Source organism: Marmota marmota, unplaced genomic scaffold (genome assembly GCF_001458135.2).
Source record: "Marmota marmota marmota unplaced genomic scaffold, marMar, whole genome shotgun sequence".
NCBI classification, from domain to species: Eukaryota; Metazoa; Chordata; class Mammalia; order Rodentia; family Sciuridae; genus Marmota; species Marmota marmota.
This window is the reverse complement of record NW_026000153.1, coordinates 4,653,608-4,675,362: the sequence shown is the minus strand read 5'-3', so window position 1 is coordinate 4,675,362 and position 21,755 is coordinate 4,653,608. Positions and strand designations below refer to the sequence as shown.

Genomic DNA, 21,755 nt, shown 5'->3' with positions numbered 1-21,755 from the left:
AAAAAAAAGACTTGAAAGACAGAAGCACTTCTTACATTAAATGTTTCTGAACACTTAAAAAATAAAATCCATTTCAGTACTTTTTATCCCAGCTACTGATAGAAAAGCATAAACACAAATGCATCGCATTCATAGGTTGTCTGAAATTTTGCCTGATCCAGGTACTGTTAGAATTTTATCAAGCAAAGTCAAGATGCTCTTTGTTTAAACTAAAATGCAAACCCCAGGATGGAGATGTGAGAACCCTACCAGAGATTCCTTGAGAGATGCTGCCTTCAGGTCAGTGTCTCAAAACATGTGTACATCTTCTACGCCAGGAGGCATGAATTGTATCCTGCCTACTCTGGATGCCCACTGTCTCCATGTCAGCTATTCTTCCTCACTTGCCATCTTCCTGCCGTTGCTCAAGTGCCTTCACGTTGTTGAAGCAATGTCTCATGTTAAAAGAGGGTGAAGTAATAAATTGTGCTGAAACTGACCCCCCCCCAAAAAAAAAGTACTTATAAACTCCCCCCTTTATTCTGTCCAACAGAGTGAGTCATTCTCTTCCATCTCTAGCTTCATTTTCCTTTTCTTGTTCACATGCTTTCCCCCAAGTCGTTTCTATTTTCTTTGTCATTAACTTTTGTTTTTATTCTTTTGGGTTTCTAGCAGCATACTCCTTCAGTTGCCTGGGTTAGTGAGGACTAGAGTGTTCTATTTTCAAAACCAAAAGAAAATTTAGTGAACCTCAGCCTGCAAAGGCTGCCATTAACTGTCAGATGACATGGGTGGCAATTAGTTGTCCTGATTCCCTGAGGGAAGTGTTTCTTTTTCTGAGTCAGAATGCAGGGTAAGAATACTCAGGTGGAGAACTAACACGTAACTAGTACTCCTAACCATATGCTTAAGATAAACATTGTTGTAATCCCTAAAAACTTCAGTTCGGCTCTGGGAGTTATTGGCTGTGGGACAGTGCTGTTCTCGAATCAGGTATTAATTATTTCATCTTGTGTGTTGCATGACAGTTGGTTTTGGTATTGTTGAGGGGTGGGTGGTAGTGAGCTAATGTATGATGAAGTCAGGCAGAATGCAGAAGTGCTGCCTTTTTTTTAATTCCTGAGGCAAGTCACACTTTTTAAATTCTCTGTCCCTTGCTGGCCCAGAGTCTCTGACTAGTTCAGTCTCTTGGATACTGACTCAGGACCAGCTCTTCTCATGTCATTGGCATTTACACAGTTGAGAGACAATGCGTATCTAACTTCCCAAATCTCAGAGTGGGAAGTGGGAGAGGGAGCCTGCAAAAGGGCCAAATCTCTGCATTTTCCCCCAGGTTATTTCCTATGCCTAGTTTATTTTGTAGTAGAAGAAAAATACCCTTTTTCCTCAACCCTAAGTTCTTAGTTGTAACAGATTGCTGTAACAAAAGGCAGGCTAGCGAGAAAAGCAAAAGGGAGTATATTCACGGGAAATACCCAGGGGGTGAGTGAGTACTTTTTAAAAAGATAGCTTTGAGTTCTAGCTCAGGTAGTTATCTTCAACAAAGAAGAGTGAAGTTTTAGAGAAGAGACAAGTCTTTGTGGAAACTTATTGGCCATTTCTTTGCCTTTCCATAAGAGCTAGTTAATAAAACTTGTTAGGATAGATGCCGCAGGTGCTATCTCCAGGCCTAGAAGTCCAGGCTTTGTCTACAGTGGTTGACATTTGTTCCCCTTGGAAGAGAGGGAAGGTAGAATATTTTGTTTTTATTTTTGTTAAATCCTTCAGCTCAATAGTCCTTACTGGATGAGGCATGTTTGGGGTGACACTTTGTGGTCTCCCACAGCTTCCTTTCTGTTAGTACCTCATTTTAATTCTGCCCCTCAAGAAAATGGGAACAGCAGAGAAATGCTATCTGCTCTGGATTTTGCCCATCTCCCAGACTCCCACCTGAAGACTGGGTGCTCATCCTCCGCCCGCCTTGCCAAGTGCTCTGGTGCTGCTGCTGGCTGTCAAATTACAGCTCTCAGTCCTCTCAGCACCAGCACGGGTCTTGGCTGTGACAGATCATCTGAGGACCAAAGAATAAAGGTATAGTGTTTGGGGAAGAGACAAACAGGGGACCCTTGCTGACCACTGGAAGCCCAAAGTGGTGGCGCGACTCATTCTTACAAATATGTCCCAGATGTTTCAAGATGGCGGTGCTGACCCCACTTTGGTGCTGTTCCCATTTCTCTGCTGACTTTGGACCAGAGAGTGCAGACACCCCACCTCTCCTTTGGAAAATGTATAAAAAATGTGTGGAAGTGCTTTGAGGAATTTTCCTCTTGATAATTTTTATGTCCTAGTGATGAGGATTAAATAGGTTTTCTAACTTTCTTTTAAGAAATATAAAGCAGAACAAGTCCCCCCACCTATTTCTGTGCTGCACCTAAAATATAGTAGGGCAACTCTGTAGCTTGGGGTTTTTCCACAAGAGGGCATGTTAGTCTTTACTTCCCTGCCTGGATGGAACCAAGTCCCCTAAAGAGCCCATCAGAAGCCCTGCTGGGAATGTAACTGGATAGCAACTTGGCAGCAAATAATAACTGAAGCTTTAAAAATGTTTAATACCTTTAGCTCCCTAAATCTTTTAGAAATTGATTCTGGGCCGGGGTGTAACTCAGTGGTACAATTATTGCCTAAAACATGCCAGGGCCTGGTTCAATCCCCAGCACCATAAAATTTAAACAATTACTTTAAGAATGCTATCAACAAAGATTGATATACAAGAGAGAGTTTATCACTTAAAGTCAGCACAGATTTGGGAAGTACTAATCTTCTAACGGAATTCCGCCATCCCCAGCACCACTAACAAAAGAACTAACGAAAATACTCTGCCAATAAAAAATCTGTTTTCAAGAAATATTTAGTGATAAGGGAATGCTTACAAAATAACATTGTGGTAAAAAGAGGTGCTACATTTGTTATATTGATATGTATAAACAGATATACAAGTACACTGAAAAAATACTGAAATTTTTCTTTTTCATGCTTTCCTATTATTTTCTAAACTTTTACTTCATATTAGTCCTAATCATCAGGAGAAGACAGACATGATCTTTTCTAGAAACCCTGCCTCACTCACCTGCACATCTGTTGCCACCCTGCTTTGCCACCACTCTCTCTGCAGCTGATGTTTTGTCACATCCCTTTCTCCCCCAATCCCTAACTTCATCTTCTCCTTTATGTAGAACATCAAGGCCCTTGAGAACTGAAAGTTATGACTTTCATATTTAGGGCACTTGTCAAAATTGTGCATAAGCCTGAGTACTAACAACAAATTTCAAACACAGTGGAAGACAGGATAGCTCAGCTTAGTGTCTTGACTTTAGGTTTCATGATTTAAAGTGGAATTTTTGGAATAGCCTCTAAACTGCTTGTTATCCATAGTAAGGACAGGTAGGTCCTGATGGCAGAAAATCCACCCAAGTCCTCAATTATCCTCCTGTCCTACCCTTTTCCTTCACACTTGTGAACTTGCTAAATCACAGTAACAAAGGAATGGTTATGGTAGATTCTTTGGCCAACCCTGGAAATAGCAAGTTCCCAAATGTCCAATTGATTGGCTTCCTGATTCTTCCGGTGATAATGGCAACATATAGGATTGCTGTCTTCCTGTCACACAGCCAGACCACAGCAGAGTTTACACTCAAGCTGGTTAGAAGCCACAGAGCCTGCTGTCCTTGTCTGACTCCTGTACAACTCTGGATCTGTTTTCCCCATGGACTAGCTTTAGCAATTTCTGGTTTCAAACCTCCCCAAACCTAATTAATCATGAAACACAGACCTGGATGGAGTTGTCTAGGCCCTGCTGCTTCAGTATGCCTTTTTGCTTCATGGTTAATGCTCTTTAGTTTCCTTTGACAAGCTGTGAAAAACAGCAGGCACAAGGTTAGCTAGATTACTAATGATCTATCTTACAAAAAGAAGGAAATGAAATGTTTAGTAACCCTTAACCACAGAAAAGGCCCCGACTAGGGGCTATACCATTCCACTGTTACTGTGATTTACCAGGTTCACAAGTGTCCATGGGATACCATTATCACAAATGTTGGTACAAGGTCAAATCAGACTATTCTTAAGAGTTCATCCATCCATCCATCCATTCACACATAGGCAATGGGAAGAGCCTCTCTAAAAAGTCACTGAAGCTTCTAACTGCACCAATCCTGAGAAGAGTCTGATCTTTCAAAATATTAATAATTTGCAAGTTGCCTGTCATTATTTACATTATTTGAGTATTCATTGAACTGACAAATAGGATAATCACAAGCAGGCATATACCCATGTCTACCATTTGTTAGCCAGTGGATGACTTCCTACCAGTCTTTTTTAAAAAATCTATTTATTCTAATTTGTTTTATATGACAGCAGAATGCATTTCAATTCATAGTACACATATAGAGCACAATTTTTCATTTCTCTGGTTGTACACAAAGTAGAATTGCACCATTCTTGTCTTCATATGTGTACATGGGGTAATGATCCATCTCATTCCACCATCTTTCTTACCCATCCCCTCACTTCCCCTCCCTCCCCTTGCCCTAAAGTTCCTCCATTACTCCCATTCCCCCCTCTCCATTTCATTATGGATCAAAATCCTCTCATCAGAGAAAAGCATTCAGCATTTGGTTTTGGGGGATTGGCTTACCTCACTTAGCATAATATTCTCCAGCTTCATCCATTTAACTGCAAATGCCATGATTTTATTCTCTTAATGCTGAGTAAAATTCCATTGTGTTATATACCACAGTTTCTTTATCCATTGATCTCCTGAAGGGCATCTAGGTTGGTTCCACAGTTTAGCTATTGTGAATTGTGCTGCTATAAACATTGATGTGGCTGTGTCCCTGTAGTATGCTGTTTATAAGTCCTTTGGGTATAGACCAAGGAGAGGGATAGCTGGGACAAATGGTGGTTCCATTCCCAATTTCCCAAGAGATCTCCATACTGCTTTCCATATTGGCTGCACCAATTTGCATTCCCACCACCAGTGTATGAGTGTACCTTTTCCCCCACATCCTCGCCAACAATTATTGTTGTTTGTCTTCATAATAGCTGCCATTCTGACTGGAATGAGATGAAATCTTCGAGTGGTTTTGATTTGCATTTCTCTAATTGCTACTAGTGATGAACCTTTTTTTCATATATTTGTTGATTGATTGTATATCCTCTTCTGAGAAGCATCTGTTCAGGTCCTTGGCCCATTTATTAATTGGGTTATTTGTTTTTTTTGGTGCTTAGCTTTTTGAGTTCTTGATTAGTGCTCTCTGATGTGTGAGGGGTAAAGATTTGCTCCCAATATGTAGGCTCTCTATTCACCTAATTGTTTCTTTTGCTGAGAAGCAGCTTTTCAGTTTGAACCCATCCCATTTATTGATTCTTGATTTTATTTCTTTTGCTATAGGAGTCTTATTAAGGAAGTTGGGGCCTAATCTGACATGAAGAAGATTTGGGCCTACTTTTTCTTCAATTAGGCGCAGGGTCTCTGGTTTAATTCCTTGGTCCTTGATCTAATTAGAGTTTTGTACATTTAAAGATAGGGGCTTAATTTCATTTTGTTGCATATTCTACCACTCTTTTTTTTTTAATGGTCATAAAAGTATCACTGTATTGTTCGTCCCTCCTTCTCAAAAGGCGTGCGCGCGCACTCACACACAACTTACACACAACTTCAAGAATTTATCTTCCAGAGTACTATAAATTGGTTGCTCTGGCTAGGTAGTTCTTGTTAAAGTTGCAGTAAAACTTCATCTGAAGGCTGAACCCAGTTGGATACACAAATTGGCTTCTTCACTCACATGCCTGTGCCTCACCTGGGGGGGGGGGCTAGAATAGCTGGGGGCCATCAGGACACATCTATCCATGTTAGGTCAGTCTGTCTGATTATGGCTCTTGGAAAGGTGCTTCCTCACTGTGAGAAAGGATGGATGCAGGGAGGACAAGGGATGAAGGTACAGACAGCCCAAGCCACATGTTTGGACAGAGGCTGGTGTCCTTCTAACCTAGCTTTTTGGACAACCTTGAGACTCTGAAGACAGTCCTGTGGTGGCTATTTGGCACCTCTGGGTTCAACAAGTCCAACAGAATTCTCTATTGTTGGGCTTACAAAACTCTTAAGAAGGAAATGTGATAGTAACAACCACCAAAACCATATATTTATTTATTTTTATGTGGTGCTGAGCATTGAATGCAGGGCCTCACATGTGCTAGGCAAGAGTGCTCTACTGCTGAGCCACAACCCCAGCCCCAAACCCATATATTTAATAGTAGTCCTCTCAACGTCTTCCTGAATAGTGAGACACGCACTGGGAAACACTTTTCTAACAAACTCATTCACTTAGCACTTACTACGTGCCAGGAACTTGGTTACTCATCAAATAGTAGCAGGAGTCATCCCTGCTTTCTGGGAGCTCATTAAGGACATCCTATGAATGGGTAGAAAGACTGCTGGAATCTTCTTGTTGGGCATGGGATCAGGCCCATCAGGACTGGTATTTAAGTAGTATTTTAGGAAATAGCTCATGCTTGGTTTTCTGTGCTTAGCAACTCAAGTATCAAGCTGCTGCTTCTCTATTCCCTTATTCTCTAATCTGACTTGGAAATTAAGACTTATATGCAAATATCACCTCTGACATTTCTTTCTTAAGTCTTCCCCTTAATGCCTGCAACCTGTTTAATTGGCTGAACAATATTAACTGTTCATTAAACATGTAAAGAGTAAATCAAGAAATGGAATCTTACATAGAATACGCTAGTGAACTAGCAAAACCAATTAGAAGAAATCCTGAAAGCATTGTTAATCTTAACATCTAGATAATAAAAATCTGGATGGTAAGAAATCCAGTCACATTTTAGTGCCAAGACTAACATAATAACCTAAACTTTTGAAAGCACATTTTCTATTTGGAATGCAGTACACATCAATAAAGGTAGGGCCTTCATCTGTCTCTGGGTGCTTGGTTTTCACATATACCTATGCTGCCATAGTGGTATCAGTGACACCTGCTTACGAGCAGAAAATAGACAAAAAGAAAATGGACAAAGATTCCAGGTAAGGTTAGAGGAAATTATTATTGTAGTTGTCTGAAATCAAGACTCTTGAGTTTCCAAATCAGAAATTCATACAAGTCTTTAAGATTTGTCCCAGTCTGTTGGTTCTTTGTTTTCTTTAGAAACATTTTGTTGGTCATCCTTAGTATATTTTTATACGACTGACCATTGTTAACTCTGTCAGAGTGGAAAAGTGATTCAGGGAGAAGCAAGTTCCAGGAAGAGGGAACTGTTCCTATTCAAAACTTTTTTTATATGTAGTCTGTGAGCCTGAATATATACTGAAGATATATACTCTTTCAGAGTATCTCCTTAAGTGTGTGACCTGGTGCCCATACACAAGGCTGTCCTTAAAGGGTCACAACTGGAGTTCATGCAAAGCTTTCTCTCTATAAACAGCTGCCACCCAGATGTGTTAACTGCAGTCTTGATCCATACTAAGTTTAAAACCTGAGACTTCATCTAACAGGTAACATTTTGTCTTCTCCACAGAATGTGAATGGCATAAAGTACCACGCTAAGAATGGTCACAGAACACAGATTCGTGTCCGCAAACCATTCAAATGTCGGTGTGGAAAGAGTTACAAGACCGCTCAGGGCCTGCGGCACCATACAATCAATTTCCACCCCCCGGTGTCGGCTGAGATTATCAGGAAGATGCAGCAATAACATGCTGGTCATAACTGTGCCAAGAAATCCTCACCAGCAGTTGCTGATTTTGAAAACAGCCACCTTTTTTCAGGGGAAGCATTCAGCAACCCTTTAAAGAAAAAGAATTAAATGCATGCTTTAAATTTTTCTGTAATTTTGGAATGACGTATCTTTGTAGAGTTAATGATTTTGTACATTTGCACATGTAATCATCATACCCATTTTCATTACTTTGATATAAGGTGCTAAACAAAAAAAGCTCTAGGTTCTTCAGCACATTTCCCCCAAAACAAAATAAAATTGAGGGCATGTTGCATATGTTTAGTTGTATTGCAGTAATATCAATTGGGGGGGGAGGAGGGGCTGGCACTGAGATGTTTTTTCAAGATTGTAATGTGATTGAAGTTTTTCAACACATCAACTCACGTTCAAAACCAAAATAATACCTTCATTATCACACTGGTTACCATGCCTTACATAATGGAGTTAGTATTTGTGAGTAGAAAGACTTTAGGTAATGGAATTATAAATAAGAATGTTTAACATAATATGCTAAAAATATTTTCATATTTAAATAACATGCATAAAAGGTGTGCTTTCTGTGTTTTATATTTCGCAAATCCTTTTGCTCTTTAAAAAGCTGAAAATCTTGCCATCTGACTTATCATTTTAGTGTTATAAATGGCATTTTTGTACAAAATATTCAGTTCACTCATTAACACATTCGTTGAGTGCCTGCTGGGTGCAAGGGATTCAAATACCAATTGTTAACTTGCGGACCAAGATACCAGTTTAGTAAAATACTTTCCCCCTGAAATCTGTTAAGAAACAAATGCAAATTTTGTGCATATGAAATTCAGTTATAGCTTCACCTTCCAATGAAGTTTTAAAGCACTTTGTAGTTCTCTATTGCCAACAGTTTAATGTTTGTGTTGCCAATTCTTGCAACCACTGCCCTAAGAAACCTGTGGGTTGCAAATCAGAATTAAAACTCTAAGCACGTTTCAAAGAGAAACATTTTTGTTAAGACCCTTATTGCCTCCTTTTCATGTTGTTTTGAGACTTATTTTAAAGGCACTTTTCCCATCATATTGTATTATTGCATTATCATTGGAAATGTCTGTTTAGCTTTATAAACATTTTGCCGAAATATGAAAATGAGCCTTATTGATGATTAAGTGCTTCTTGCAGCAGGTGGTCAAAGAAAAGTGTGACTAATATGACCCATCAGAGTGACCCACATCTGGACCATTACTGAAGTTTTTCTCACCAACAGTACCATCATGCCTTGAGTGTTCTTTTCTCCCAAGTGCTATTCCTTAAACCCAAGAGTTTACCAGTTGCCTAATTATGCAATAAAAATTGCTTCAAGACAGCTAACTACCCACATACAAACTGGTGAAAAGCAAATACAAATTCCTCATAAAATAACTTTCTTCCCATTCTTTCCATTTGATGAAAAGTCTTACACATGGCTGGGAAGCAGGGGTCCCTCCTCAATTTTTCAGACATTTTGAAAGATAATTCTGTTAAACAGATGGGTAAGGTTCTTTATTCACAAGTTGTGAATCTCTCATAATGAGGGATTTAAAAATATTTATAAAGATACTGCCCACTAAAAATTTCCTCGGATCTCCGAAGAGTGGTCTTGGTCCTGAATACAGTGTTATCCTATGTTAAGAAGGTGATCCAGATATGAGAATCAACTAGTTGGTGCATAAAGCAGCCCTACTTGGCTATTTCATATCTACCTACAGTTGACCCAAAAAAAAAAAAAAATGTAGGCCAGCAATTATTTAGCTTTGCTCCTTCTAGTGCAAGAAACTGCAGGCTGGATCAGTAGTTCAACAGCTAAACAGTCATAAAAATAGTCATTGTGCATGTTAAATTTCTTTCAATGATAAAACAAATTCCAATTTCTATTTACTTATTGTGACAGTATTACTAAACAGGTAAGGATGGGAATATTTTGTTATACCGTGTATAGTGAATGTATTGTACCGTGTCTGTGAAAACTGTGCTTTAAATTATATTTTCGTATGTTTTGCTGGGGACAGAGCACATTGTTTGAAGGTGACAGAGGTTTTAGAACTGAAGGCAACTTAATCAAAATTCCTGTCAAGAAAAGCTGCTTATAAATGTAAATGAAATCACATTAAAATAAACTGCCTCTGACCCAAAACAAAGATGGCTCTTTTTTTTTCCCCCATAATAAAGGATGAAAATAAAGTATTAAGCTTACCATGGGAACTATATAACCAGTGCCTTGTTCTATCGTATCTATTATTTTATAGTCTTCTGTGGGTGCATAGTTTATTCTCTCAAATTTTTGCTGTGACTGCATTACTTTTCTAAGCTTGGGTCCAAAACACTATTTAAAAGTAAAGGCTAATAAGATAGTATCATTTCATTAATAACAGCACCATAACATTCAAAAGGTACTACTTTCAGATTAACATAAACCATAACTGCTAGCTACAACAAAAAATGCTCACAGTGTTAAATATGTTTTACCTGCATATATTCTGCTTGTTTTGTGACTTACCAGGAAGCTGAAACATGAAGTCTTCAATGCTGCTGCCTCTCAGGACTGTCATGTTTTAAACATTTGAATGCCTAATATACTGCCCTAGATTCAAAAATCTTTTCAGAGGATTCCTGCAATACAGATTCTCTTACAAATACAAGCAACATGATATGCATGCAGTTCACATACACCACCCCAGAAGTCAATAGTAGATTAACAGTTTGCTCAGAGTAAGTCTCAACATTTGGATAACTACCAAAACAATAAATGTTAAATTCTTAACATTGACAGAAAGAAATACAGTTCCTAAGTTTTTTAAAGGCCAAAAAAATGTGCCCAAAATGCTAGGTTAGTGAAAAACTACTGCAAATAAATTTGACAAAGAAATTACAGACCTTGAAAATGTGTCTTCTTTAATGTTAATGGGGACTACACAGCAGACACAACTAAAGAAACACATTACTTTCATTTGGGTTTATGCATTTACATTTTTAATCACTGAAAATGTTATTTCAAATTTATATTCTCATCAGGAAAATGTGAAAAAGATACTGACATATTCCGATTTTTATGCACAAACACTGTTATGAGGTCATTTAATATGAAAACAAATTGTACTGACTTGTTCCCTTTCCCCATTAGTTATAAATACAAATTCAACGCAGTTTAAAAATAGTCATTTGGTTATTCTAAATTTTGTCATAAAATTAGCAAAATATGCCTTCTATTAATTCCTAAAGCCAACATTTCATATATAAAAAGGGTATTTGCAAGCATGTGATCTCATTCTACCTGAACTTTCATTTCTAAAGAAAATTTAGAACTATTATTTCACAAGCTAAATTATGGACTTTTCTATATATATTCAAAGAATTAACTTCGCAAAACTGTTATGATCAATGTTTTTTATTACATAATATTTAGTAATCATGCTCAATCAACAAGATCAACAGAAACTTGTAAATATTCTGCTAAGTAATCTAGCACACTATTACATATATATTTTTTTTCAGTGCAGTAACATTAAAATAATTCCTGTATCCTTTTTTCATACAATTTTGCAAATGAGAATAAATAAAGATATAAACACACAAGAACTTCTTTTCTTAAAGCAAGTAAGATTAATAGTTAGGTTAAAATTATATTCATTGATAAGCCAAAGACTGACTCTGACCCTAGCAACACCAAACTCAAAGTAGCTCTTTGTCAGAAAAGTATGGTAGAGGATGCGTGAAAGTGGTGCCTTGTGGTCTTCTTAGTGGTCTATTTGAAGTGACTTTTTTTAAATTGCTAAACTGTATTAAATCATAATAAAAAGTACCTAGTCAAAGTTTAGAACATGCTGATCAAAATGGGTCTGAACATGCCTTTCAAACCCCTGCTGGTCATAGTCAGGAGGGAACTGCTCGCTGCACATTGGGCACACCTTCCAGTGGCTTTCAACATGTTCTTCAAATTTGCTCTGATCATAGTTGGGAGGAAACATTAGTTCACAAAGAGGACACTTCTTGTGAACATCAAAGCTTAAAGAAAGGAAAATGAAGAATTACAGATTTTCTAATAAATTTATAACAGCAGTAATGGTCAGTATATGACAATATTACATTTATCAAATTAGCTGACATTCCTATTGAACAATGTATCTTGAAAGCCTTTAGTTACTCCAGAAGCCTTTTTCCTGCTTCTCAATGCTGACTATAGATAATTGTGTATCTATTCATAAGGCCTTTAAATTTAATCTATAATTAGATAAACAAAACCTTTTTCATTAAAAACCACTAGCACTGTGAAATGAGGCTTAGTGCCAAAAATTCCTTTGGAGGTGGTGGTACTGGGAATTGAACTCAGGGATACTCAACCACTGAGCCACACCCTTAGCCCTATTCTGTATTTTATTTAGAGACAGGGTAATAATGAGTTGCTTAGTGCTTGCTGTAGCTGAGGCTGGCTTTGAACCCACAATCCTCCTGTCTCAGCCTCCTGAGCCACTGGGATTACATGCATGCGCCACCCACCCAGCAAATTCCTCCACTTTTAACTAATAGGAAATGTCTATTGTAAAACTATAAGGGCAAATACAATTCAACAGTGCCCATTTGGTTTAATAGCCAAGTTAATATGACATTGTTTCTCAAAGGATTGCACATATCAGAATCATCCAGAGGGCAGTGAATTGCTAGGCCATACACCTGATTCTGTAGGCCACACACTGGGAACTTACTTTCATTTCTAACAAATTCCCAGGACTAACAACACTTTGAGAATCACTAGTCTTAATCCATGTAATTCTACAAAAGAAAAGAAAAAACTTACCTGGAATCAAAGCAAAAGCCTGTTCCATGCCCACGTAAATGCTGACTTGGTGGATCAGAAACAGTGGGCACATTTTCATCTTCCTAAGCAGAAAGAAAATAATTTTAAAACATTTTTGAGAAATGTAAAACCAACTATCAATTCCTTAATTTGAATAAGCAAATTGACAGAACAAAGGAAGAAAATTATACCTTAATTATCATTTAATTAGACTTTCATATAAATAAATATGTTTGACAGTGAACTTAACAGAATATTTCACTATGTACTAACAGTCTGAACTTCTTAAAAAAGAGGACTCCCCATACCCAACAGGGCATATATTCCAGGATCTGTGGTGGATGCATGAAACTGAGGATACTACCCAACTGCAAATAATTGTTATTGTCTATATATACATACCATACCTATGATAATTTCTAGATGAGGTATGGTAAAAGGTTAACAATAATAAAGTAACATAAAACAGTATACTCTAACAAAAGCTATGTGAATGTGGTCTCTTTCTCTCAAAACATCTTATTGAACATTCTCACCTTTTCATTTAAAGGAAGCAATTCAGTTTCCCTTTAGCATATTCCAATTGTCAGCATCAATTTCTCTATTGCTTTAGTTCCCTTATTAGGTAAAACAGGATTACTTGAACACACACACTGTGATACTGTGAGACAGTTGATCTAAAAACTGGGATAGCTACTAGGTGACTAAGAGGCAGGTAACTAATACAGGGTAGATAACATTTGTACGAAAGGATGATTCAGGTTGTGTGTGAGATTAAGACTATAGGTAACTAAAAACCATGCTACTTAGAACAACACACAATTTTAAAAGTATGGATTAATTCCAGAATTTTCCATTTAATATATCCAGACCACAGCTGACTGCACATAACTGAAACCAGTGATAAGGGTATACTACTATACAAGAACAATATTTAGTGAAATGGAGACATATCATATGTAACTGTGTGAATGAAGGTAAAACCAAAACCTTTCAAACCTATTAATTGTAATTAATTTTACTGAATTTTTAATCATTCCACAGCCTGAGTGATAATTTTCATAAGACTGCATTCATGTTTCAATTTACTCACACGTACTAATTGTTAAATTGCAAGGAAACTTTTCTGATGTGTAGATACATCCATGCACAATATACAGAAATCATAAATATAGGAAAACCAATAAAATGTCTGAGTTTTTATGTGTATATTCTTGGGCACACACACTGGTAAATCCAACTAGAAAATACATGTTAAAGCAAAACACTGCACCAAACCACACACCTCAAAATGCTGTAGAACAAAATTCAAAATTCAATTTTTGATTAATAGATAGTCAAGGGAACTTAATTCTGAGTTTTAAATTAAAAAAAAAAAAATGATTTAGATTCCTGTGCTTATATCCCAGAAGTAAATTTGAGCTATGTATATGTTACACCCACACAGAAGCTCAATTAACACCCAGAACAGGAACTGAAATTGCCTATTTGCTTTTGTTCCTTTCAATAGCAATTAACCACTCTTGTGTCATGACTTAACAGCACAAAACCAAGTGTAGCAGGCACCAATGAACATCCTTTATAGTGCTGGGTAGTCATGTTTGCCCCACAGAGGCTATTAATGTACTATTTAAGTTGTCATGGGGAAGAGGTACGAAAAAAGTATAGGTGACATGAAAATGCAATGTTAATGAATAACCAGTATTTGGGGGAGGGGTGCTTGTCTATCATTCTGACAACTTTCCCTTCTTGAAATATAAAGGTGTGGGCAAGAAGCTTCCCTGCTACCCATGTACATGAGAAAGTGCTTTTTATTTCCATCCAGAGAATATACTGGGCAAAAGGAAAATAGGACAGACAACCTATCTAGGCTTAAAGGGTTGGGTGATATAGCTGTAATGAAGTATTTACTTAGCATGCTCAAGGGACTAAGTTCAATCCCCAGCACCATTAAACAAAACAAACAAAAAATTAAGACTATAGGTAACTAAAAACCAGGCAGCTTAAATTTATATGTACAAAGAAGGAAGATGATATAGTAGATCTGATAGTAAGGATAGTATGTATAACATAATAAATTTTGATTCTGTTCCAGGTTATTCTAGCTTTCAGATTTAGGCTTTCCAGCAACAACAGTTGAAATTCTGAACCTGCTTAAATAACTAACATAATGAACCAAAATTTCTTGTTCATCAATCAAAAAGAAAAATAATTTGCTGGGTGCAGTGGCGCATGCCTGTAATCCCAATGGCTTAGGAGCTGAGGCAATGAAAAATTTAAAATCCTATAACCTGCTCTCTCCATTTTAAAACAGATAACAGCTTTCATCAATTTTGTGCTTTCATGAATAAGCCTAGAGTATAGTGTACTGCAGGCTAAGATGCCACACACATTCTATCAGATACATTATTACCCCTGCTCATTAAATACCTGGTGGAGGGAAGGAGAGCAAAAGCAATTTACACTTTCTAAATATGGCAATGATAACCCTATTATTCTGGTTATGTTTTATCACCTATTTTCTAATCCAAGGGAAGTGGCATTGGAGGTGTTATAATGAGAAATGGCAATTTCTTGTGAAATTCAACAACAAAAGAATCACCTGATAGCTCAGAATCAGAAAATATGCATTAAGTCTTTGAAGAGCCAATTCATACAATGAAATCTCTCATGACATTGATATTCAAAATGATCAATCAACAAAAACTTTATAAGATACTACACCATACCAAGTGGGGTTCATCCCAGGGATGCATGGTTGGTTCAACATACAGAAATCAATAAACATAATTCATCATATCAATAGACAAAGAAAAGAATCATGATCATCTCAACAGATGCAGAAAAAGCATGTGATAAAATACAGCACCCCTTCATGTTCAAAATACTAAAACAACTAGGGATAGTAGGAACATACCTCAACATTCTAAGAGCTCTGTATGCTAAACCCAAGGCCAACATCATTCTAAATGGAGAAAAATTGAAAGCATTCCCTCTAAAACCTGGAACAAGACAAGGATGCCCTCTTTCACCACTTCTATTCAACACTGTCCTTGAAACTGCAGCCAGAGTAGAGGGATATGAATAGGAAAAGAACTCAAATTATCACTGTTTGCCAATGACTTGATTCTATAGTTAGAAGATCAAAAGAATTCCACACCAGAAAACTTCTAGAACTAATAAATGAATTCAGGAAAGTAGCAGGATATAAAAAAATTAACATCCTTAAACCAAGCATGTTCCTATACATCAGCGATGAATCTACTAAAAGAGAAATTAGGAAAACTACCCCATTGACAACAGCTTAAAAAAAAAATTTATTTGGGAATCAATCGACCAAATAAAGTAAAAGACCTCTACAATAAAAACTACAGAACACTAAAGAAATTGAAGACGACCTTACAATATGAAAAGACCTCCCAATGCTCCTGGATAGGTAGAATTAATATTGTCAAAATGGCCATACTACCAAAAAAGTTATATAGATTTAATGCAATTCCTATTAGAATCCCAATGACATTCTTCATAGAATTAGAAAAAGCAATCGTGAAATTCATTTGGAAAAATTAAAGACCGATCCATAATAGCTGAAGCAATCCTTATCGAGAAGAGTGAAACAGGAGGCATCACAATACTAGACCTTTAACTATACTACAGAGCCATAGTAACAAAATGGTATGGTACTGGCACCAAAACAGACAAGTAGACCAATGTACAGAAGACACAGAGACAAACTCACACAAACGCAGTTGATCTCACACTAGACAAAGGTGCTAAAAATATTCACCGGAGAAAAGACAACCTATTCAACAAATGGATGCTGGGAAAATTGGAAATCTACATGTAACAAAATGAAATTAACCCCTCTCTCACCTTGCCAGAAACTCAACTCAAAATGAATCAAAGACTTAGGCACTAGAACACAGACCCTGCGCCTGCCTAATAGAAGAAAAAGTAGCCTAGGATCTGACTTCCTTAGCAAGACTCCCAAAGTCCAAGAAGTAAAATCAAGAATCAATAAATGGGATGGATTCAAGCTAAAAAGCTTCTTGTCAGCAAAGGAATCAATAACAAAGAGAGAGCCTACAGAATGAGAGAAAATTTTATCACACGCACCTCACATACAGCATTAATCTCCAAGATAGACAAAGAACTCAAAAAACTTAACAGCAAACAAAACAAATAACCCAATCAGTAAATGGACTATGGAACTGAACAGACACTTCACAGAAGAAGAAATACAATCTGTGAACAAATATATGAAAAAAGGTTCAACACCTCTAGCATTTACAGAAATGCAAACTAAAACTACACTGAAATTTCATCTCACTCCAGTCAGAATGGGAATTATCAACAATACAAGTAACAATATATATTGGCAAGGATGTGAGGAGAAATTTACTCTCACACATTGTTGGTGGGACTGCAAATTGGTGCAACCAATATGGAAAGCAGTATAGAGATTCCTCAGAAAACTTGGAATGGAACTATCATTTGAACCAATTATCCCAATCCTTGATTTATACCCAAAGGTCTTAAAATCAGCATACTGCAGTGATGCAGCCACATCTACGTTTGTAGCAGCTCAACTCACAATAGCTAAACTATGGATCCAATCTAGGTGTCATTCAACAGATGAATTGATGAAGAAAATGTGGTATTACACTCATACACTGCTGGTGGAACTGCAAATTGGTGCAACCAATATGGAAAGCAGTATGGAGATTTCTTGGAAAATTGGGAATGGAACCACCATTTGACCCAGCTATCCCTCTCCTTGATCAATACCCAAAGGACTTAAAAACAGCATACTACAGGGACACAGCCAATCAATGTTTATAGCAGCACAATTCACAATAGCTAAACTGTGGAACCAACCTAAATGCCCTTCAATAGATGAATGGATAAAAAAAAAATGTGGCATATATATACAATGGAATATTACTCAGCAATAAAAGAGAATAAAATCATGGCATTTGCAGGTAAATGGATGGAGTTAGAGAAAATAATGCTAAGTGAAGTTAGCCAATCCCAAATAATCAAATGCTGAATGTTTTCTTTGATATAAGGAGGCTGATTCATAATGGGATATGGAGAGGGAGCATGGGAGGAATAGACAAACTATAGAGAGGGGAGAGGGGTTTGAGGGGAAGGGAGGGGGCATGGGGTTAGAAATGATGCTGGAACATGATGATCATTATTATCCAAAGTACATGTATGAAGACACGAATTGGTGTGACTATACTTTGTATACAACGAGAGATATGAAAAATTGGGCTCTATATGTATAATAAGAATTGTAATGCATTCTGCTGTCATATATAAATTTTTAAAAAACAGTAAAATAAAATGAAAAAGATGTAAAAAAAAAAAAAGAAAAGAAAATGTGGTATATATACACAATGGAATATTACTCAGCCTTTAAGAAGAATGAAATTATGATATTTGCCAGTAAATGAATGGAACTGGAGAATATCATGCTAAGCAAAATAAGCTGATCCCCAAAAACCAAAGGTCAAATGTTTTCTCTGATATTTGGATGCTAATTCATTATAAGGGAGGGCAAGGCTAGGGAAAAACAGAGGTACTTTGGATCAGACAGAGGGGAGGAGTGTGGGGGCTGGAAGGAATGAATCAGACATCATTACCCTATGTACATACATGAGTACACGACTGGTGTGATTCTATAGCATGTACAACCAGAAGAATGAGAAATTATACTGTTTATGTGTTATGTGTCAAAATGAATTTTACTGTCATGTATAAAAAATTAGAATAAAAGAACTAAAAATAAATGATTAATTAAATCTTGGCCCAAGAATAGACTTATCTTATTCTACTCATCAAGCTTTGTTAATTCATTTCCCAAACCACATAGATTAAAAATAGCAAATCAGATTGGGAAGTAAGGCTATTAAAGCAGGTCCTCTATTAGCAACAAAAAAACAGCTTCAGTGAAAAGAGAAAAGAAGAACAACTCTAAGCATCCAATGGTATTTCAACATTGGATCACATAGCTTTACTATACATCTTTAAAGATCATGACATTGTTTAATGTTAATTTTTAAAATCAAGATTATAATATTCTTTGAGAGAACACAAAATTACACAGCAAGTACTCTATTTTGCAAAGATTTCCACCAAAAGTCAGCACTGAAAGTTACAAATTTGAAAGGATTAATATCAGATTTATCTGTAGCTAGTAAAATAATCTTGTAATTTTTAAAATAATCTGTTAAAATACTCTTATAAGCAAATTATTGGGAATATCATATTGAAATCTATTTATGAACAATTTCAAATTATTAAGAACTTTCTTGAAAAACCAACACTTTTATTAGTAGTATTTTAAAACCTTAAAAAAAAAAGTTCCAAACCCTTTAAATTGCCTTTAGACTCATCAATATAATACTATTTCTATTACAAGTTGATTTTTAGGCAGAGGAAACAAGCTATTGTAAACTGAAACCTATTTGAAACCCCCAAACTTCTCATTACATGGTTCTTATTAGATGCTTCAAATATACTCTATATGAAAACATTTTTCTTATATAAAGTATATAATGATGTTGGACATTAGAAATAGTCTTACAATGGGTTAACCTTCTGAACTAAAAAAAAAAAAAAGATTAGATCACAGTATATAGCGACTCCTCAAAAAACTAAAACCAGCATTACCATATTATCCAGGAATTTCACTTCTGAATATACAGTCAAAAGAATTAAAAGCAGGGACTTGAATAGGTATTTGCATACCCACATTCAAAGCACCATTATTCTCAATAGCCAAAAGACATGAACAACTCTCAAATGTCTATTGATGGATGCATGTAACAATTCTACATAATGGAATATTATTCAGCCTTACTGAAAGGAAAGAAATTTCAAACATATTTACAATATGGATGACCCTTGAAGACACTGTGCTAAGTGAAATAAACCAGTCACAAAAAGACAAGTAACTGTATGATTCCATTTACATCAGGTACCTCAAGTAGTCAGATTCAAAGAAATCAAAGAAGGGTGCTAGGGGTTGGGGTAGGGTAAAGTGGATGTCTCACTACTTAATAAAACTTTTTTTTAAAGGGTATGAAGTTTCAGTTTTTCAAGATGCCAAGTTTCTGGAGATTAGCTGCGTGACCATGTGAATGTATATAACATATAGAACTGTACATCTACAAGGTTGAGATGGCAAATATTATATGTATTCTACTTCAATTTTTAAAAAGGCCACGATTAAATTTTAGCAATATACATCCAGAGGTTAACAACTAAGTCACACCACCTGAATTACCAGTATCCAGACTATGGGACTATAACTATTCAGTATTTCTAAACTGTGTCATGAGTCTACTTTTACTAGGAATTATTAATTGAAATATTTTAAGTACATTCAGGAATTAATAAATGTCAAGGGAGAAAGTCTCACTACTTCATAAAACTTTTTAACTCAGTAATTATTATTCTAATTCAAAAGCATTCATTCTTTAAAAATGTATACATTTACTAAGGCTGAAGACATTACATCAGAGAAAAGGAAGTATCAATAAAAATTCTGGGTAACATTTAATTAAGAGAACATTATATCTTGACCTCTCAAAATTTTTATTATCATTAATAATAAAATAAAATATAATATTAAATAAATAAAAATAATCAATATTTCTCCTTTTATGAGATGTTATTGTTTAAGCTTTACCAGAATAATATATCAGTCAATGAAGGAATAACACTGAACTGTTAACACTTGATAACTTTAAAAGTAATTTAAAAATCAGCAAATAATTTTCCAAGATCCCCATTAGATTTCAAACTGTTACTTTTCTCCACATTCAAAATTAACTCAGAGTGGACCAAAGTCCAAATTTAAAGAGCTAAAAATTATAATCCTTAGAAGAAAACATAGGAGTAAAAATGAAAAATCTTAAGAGGCAAAAATTTCTTAGATATAAACAAAGCAAACAGATAAATTCGACTTCAACTTAAACTTCAGTGCTATAAAGGTAAAATCAAGAAAGTAAAGACAATGCACAGATTGGGAGGAAATATTTGCAAATCATATATATAATAATGGACCCGATTTAGAAACTTCCAAAGAATTTCAACAGACATTTCTCCAAAGAGAACATACAAAAGCAAATGAAAAGATGCTTACCATCATTAGGCATAAGGGAAACGCAAATCAAAATCACAAGGATGTACCACTATACACCTACTATAATGGGTTATAATTAAAAAGACAAGGACTAGGGATGTGGATCAGTTGTAGAGGACTTGCCTAGCATGCCTGAGGCCCTGGGTTTAATCCCCAGCACTGCTCCCCAACCCTTGCCCCCCTCCAAAGACAATCACAATAACAAGTATAACAAGGATGTTGAGAATTGGAACCCTCTTATTGGAACCCTTATACTGATGTAAAATCATATAGCCACTGTGGAAAACAATTAGGCAGTTCTTCAAAAGATTAAATAAACAGTTAACACACGACCCAGCAATTTTACTCTTAAGGAATTTTACCAACAATTACCATTAAAACTGACCTAGCAATTCACTTTCCCAAAAGTAAAAAGGTATTCAAATAAAACTTTGTACACAAATGTTCTGAACAGCACTATTTCACAACAGCCAAAAAGTGAAAATAATCTAAATGTCCATCAACAGATGAATATACAATATATGTATACTGAAAACATGACTGAACTCAGCAATAAAAAGGAACCACGTATGTTCTTCATGATAAACATGAATGCATACTAAAAATGGGTAACTTTGAAAACATACTAAGTGACCCAAAAGACCACAAATAATATGATTTGATTTATATAACTGAATATCCAAAATAGGCACATCTATTTAAAAAATAAAGCAGACTACAAGTTTCCTCAGCTGGGAGAATAAAAGAATAGAAGGGAGAGTTGACTGCTAATGGTTACAAGCTGTGTGTGGGAGGAGGTGACAGTTGCAGAGTCATTTGACTACTACTGAATTATATGTTTTACGTGGTAAACTATAAAGTATGTGAATTATCTCTCAATAAAGTTGTCACCTTTTCTAAGATTACCTGAATTTTAAATAGTTTACTAGGAAAAAAAGAAACAAAAGCATTTCTTTAACTAAAATCACTGATCTCAAACGTTTAAATAGCCCCTACTATATCAAAGACACTACATAGTTATAGAAAAGGTAAAATTTAGCATTAGGAGATACCAAC

At 36.0% G+C, this 21,755-nt stretch overlaps 2 protein-coding genes across 2 annotated transcripts in view; one reads left to right on the top strand and one right to left on the bottom strand.

Moving 5' to 3' along the window:
- Positions 1-9,467, top strand: part of Jazf1 (JAZF zinc finger 1) — a 144,580-nt gene extending 135,113 nt beyond the window's left edge. Inside the window, exon 4 of the mRNA XM_015490175.2 lies at positions 7,546-9,467. Within this exon, the coding sequence (XP_015345661.2) occupies positions 7,546-7,722 (177 nt within the window). The 3' untranslated portion in view covers positions 7,723-9,467. The remainder of the gene's footprint in view (positions 1-7,545) is intronic.
- Positions 9,468-11,121: 1,654 nt separating this feature from the next.
- Tax1bp1 (Tax1 binding protein 1) overlaps positions 11,122-21,755 on the bottom strand; it is a 61,365-nt gene continuing 50,731 nt past the window's right edge. The window contains exons 16-17 of the mRNA XM_048786386.1: positions 12,545-12,627; positions 11,122-11,754 (exon numbers count right to left, since the gene is read on the bottom strand). Of these exons, the coding sequence (XP_048642343.1) occupies positions 11,553-11,754; positions 12,545-12,627 (285 nt within the window). The 3' untranslated portion in view covers positions 11,122-11,552. The remainder of the gene's footprint in view (positions 11,755-12,544; positions 12,628-21,755) is intronic.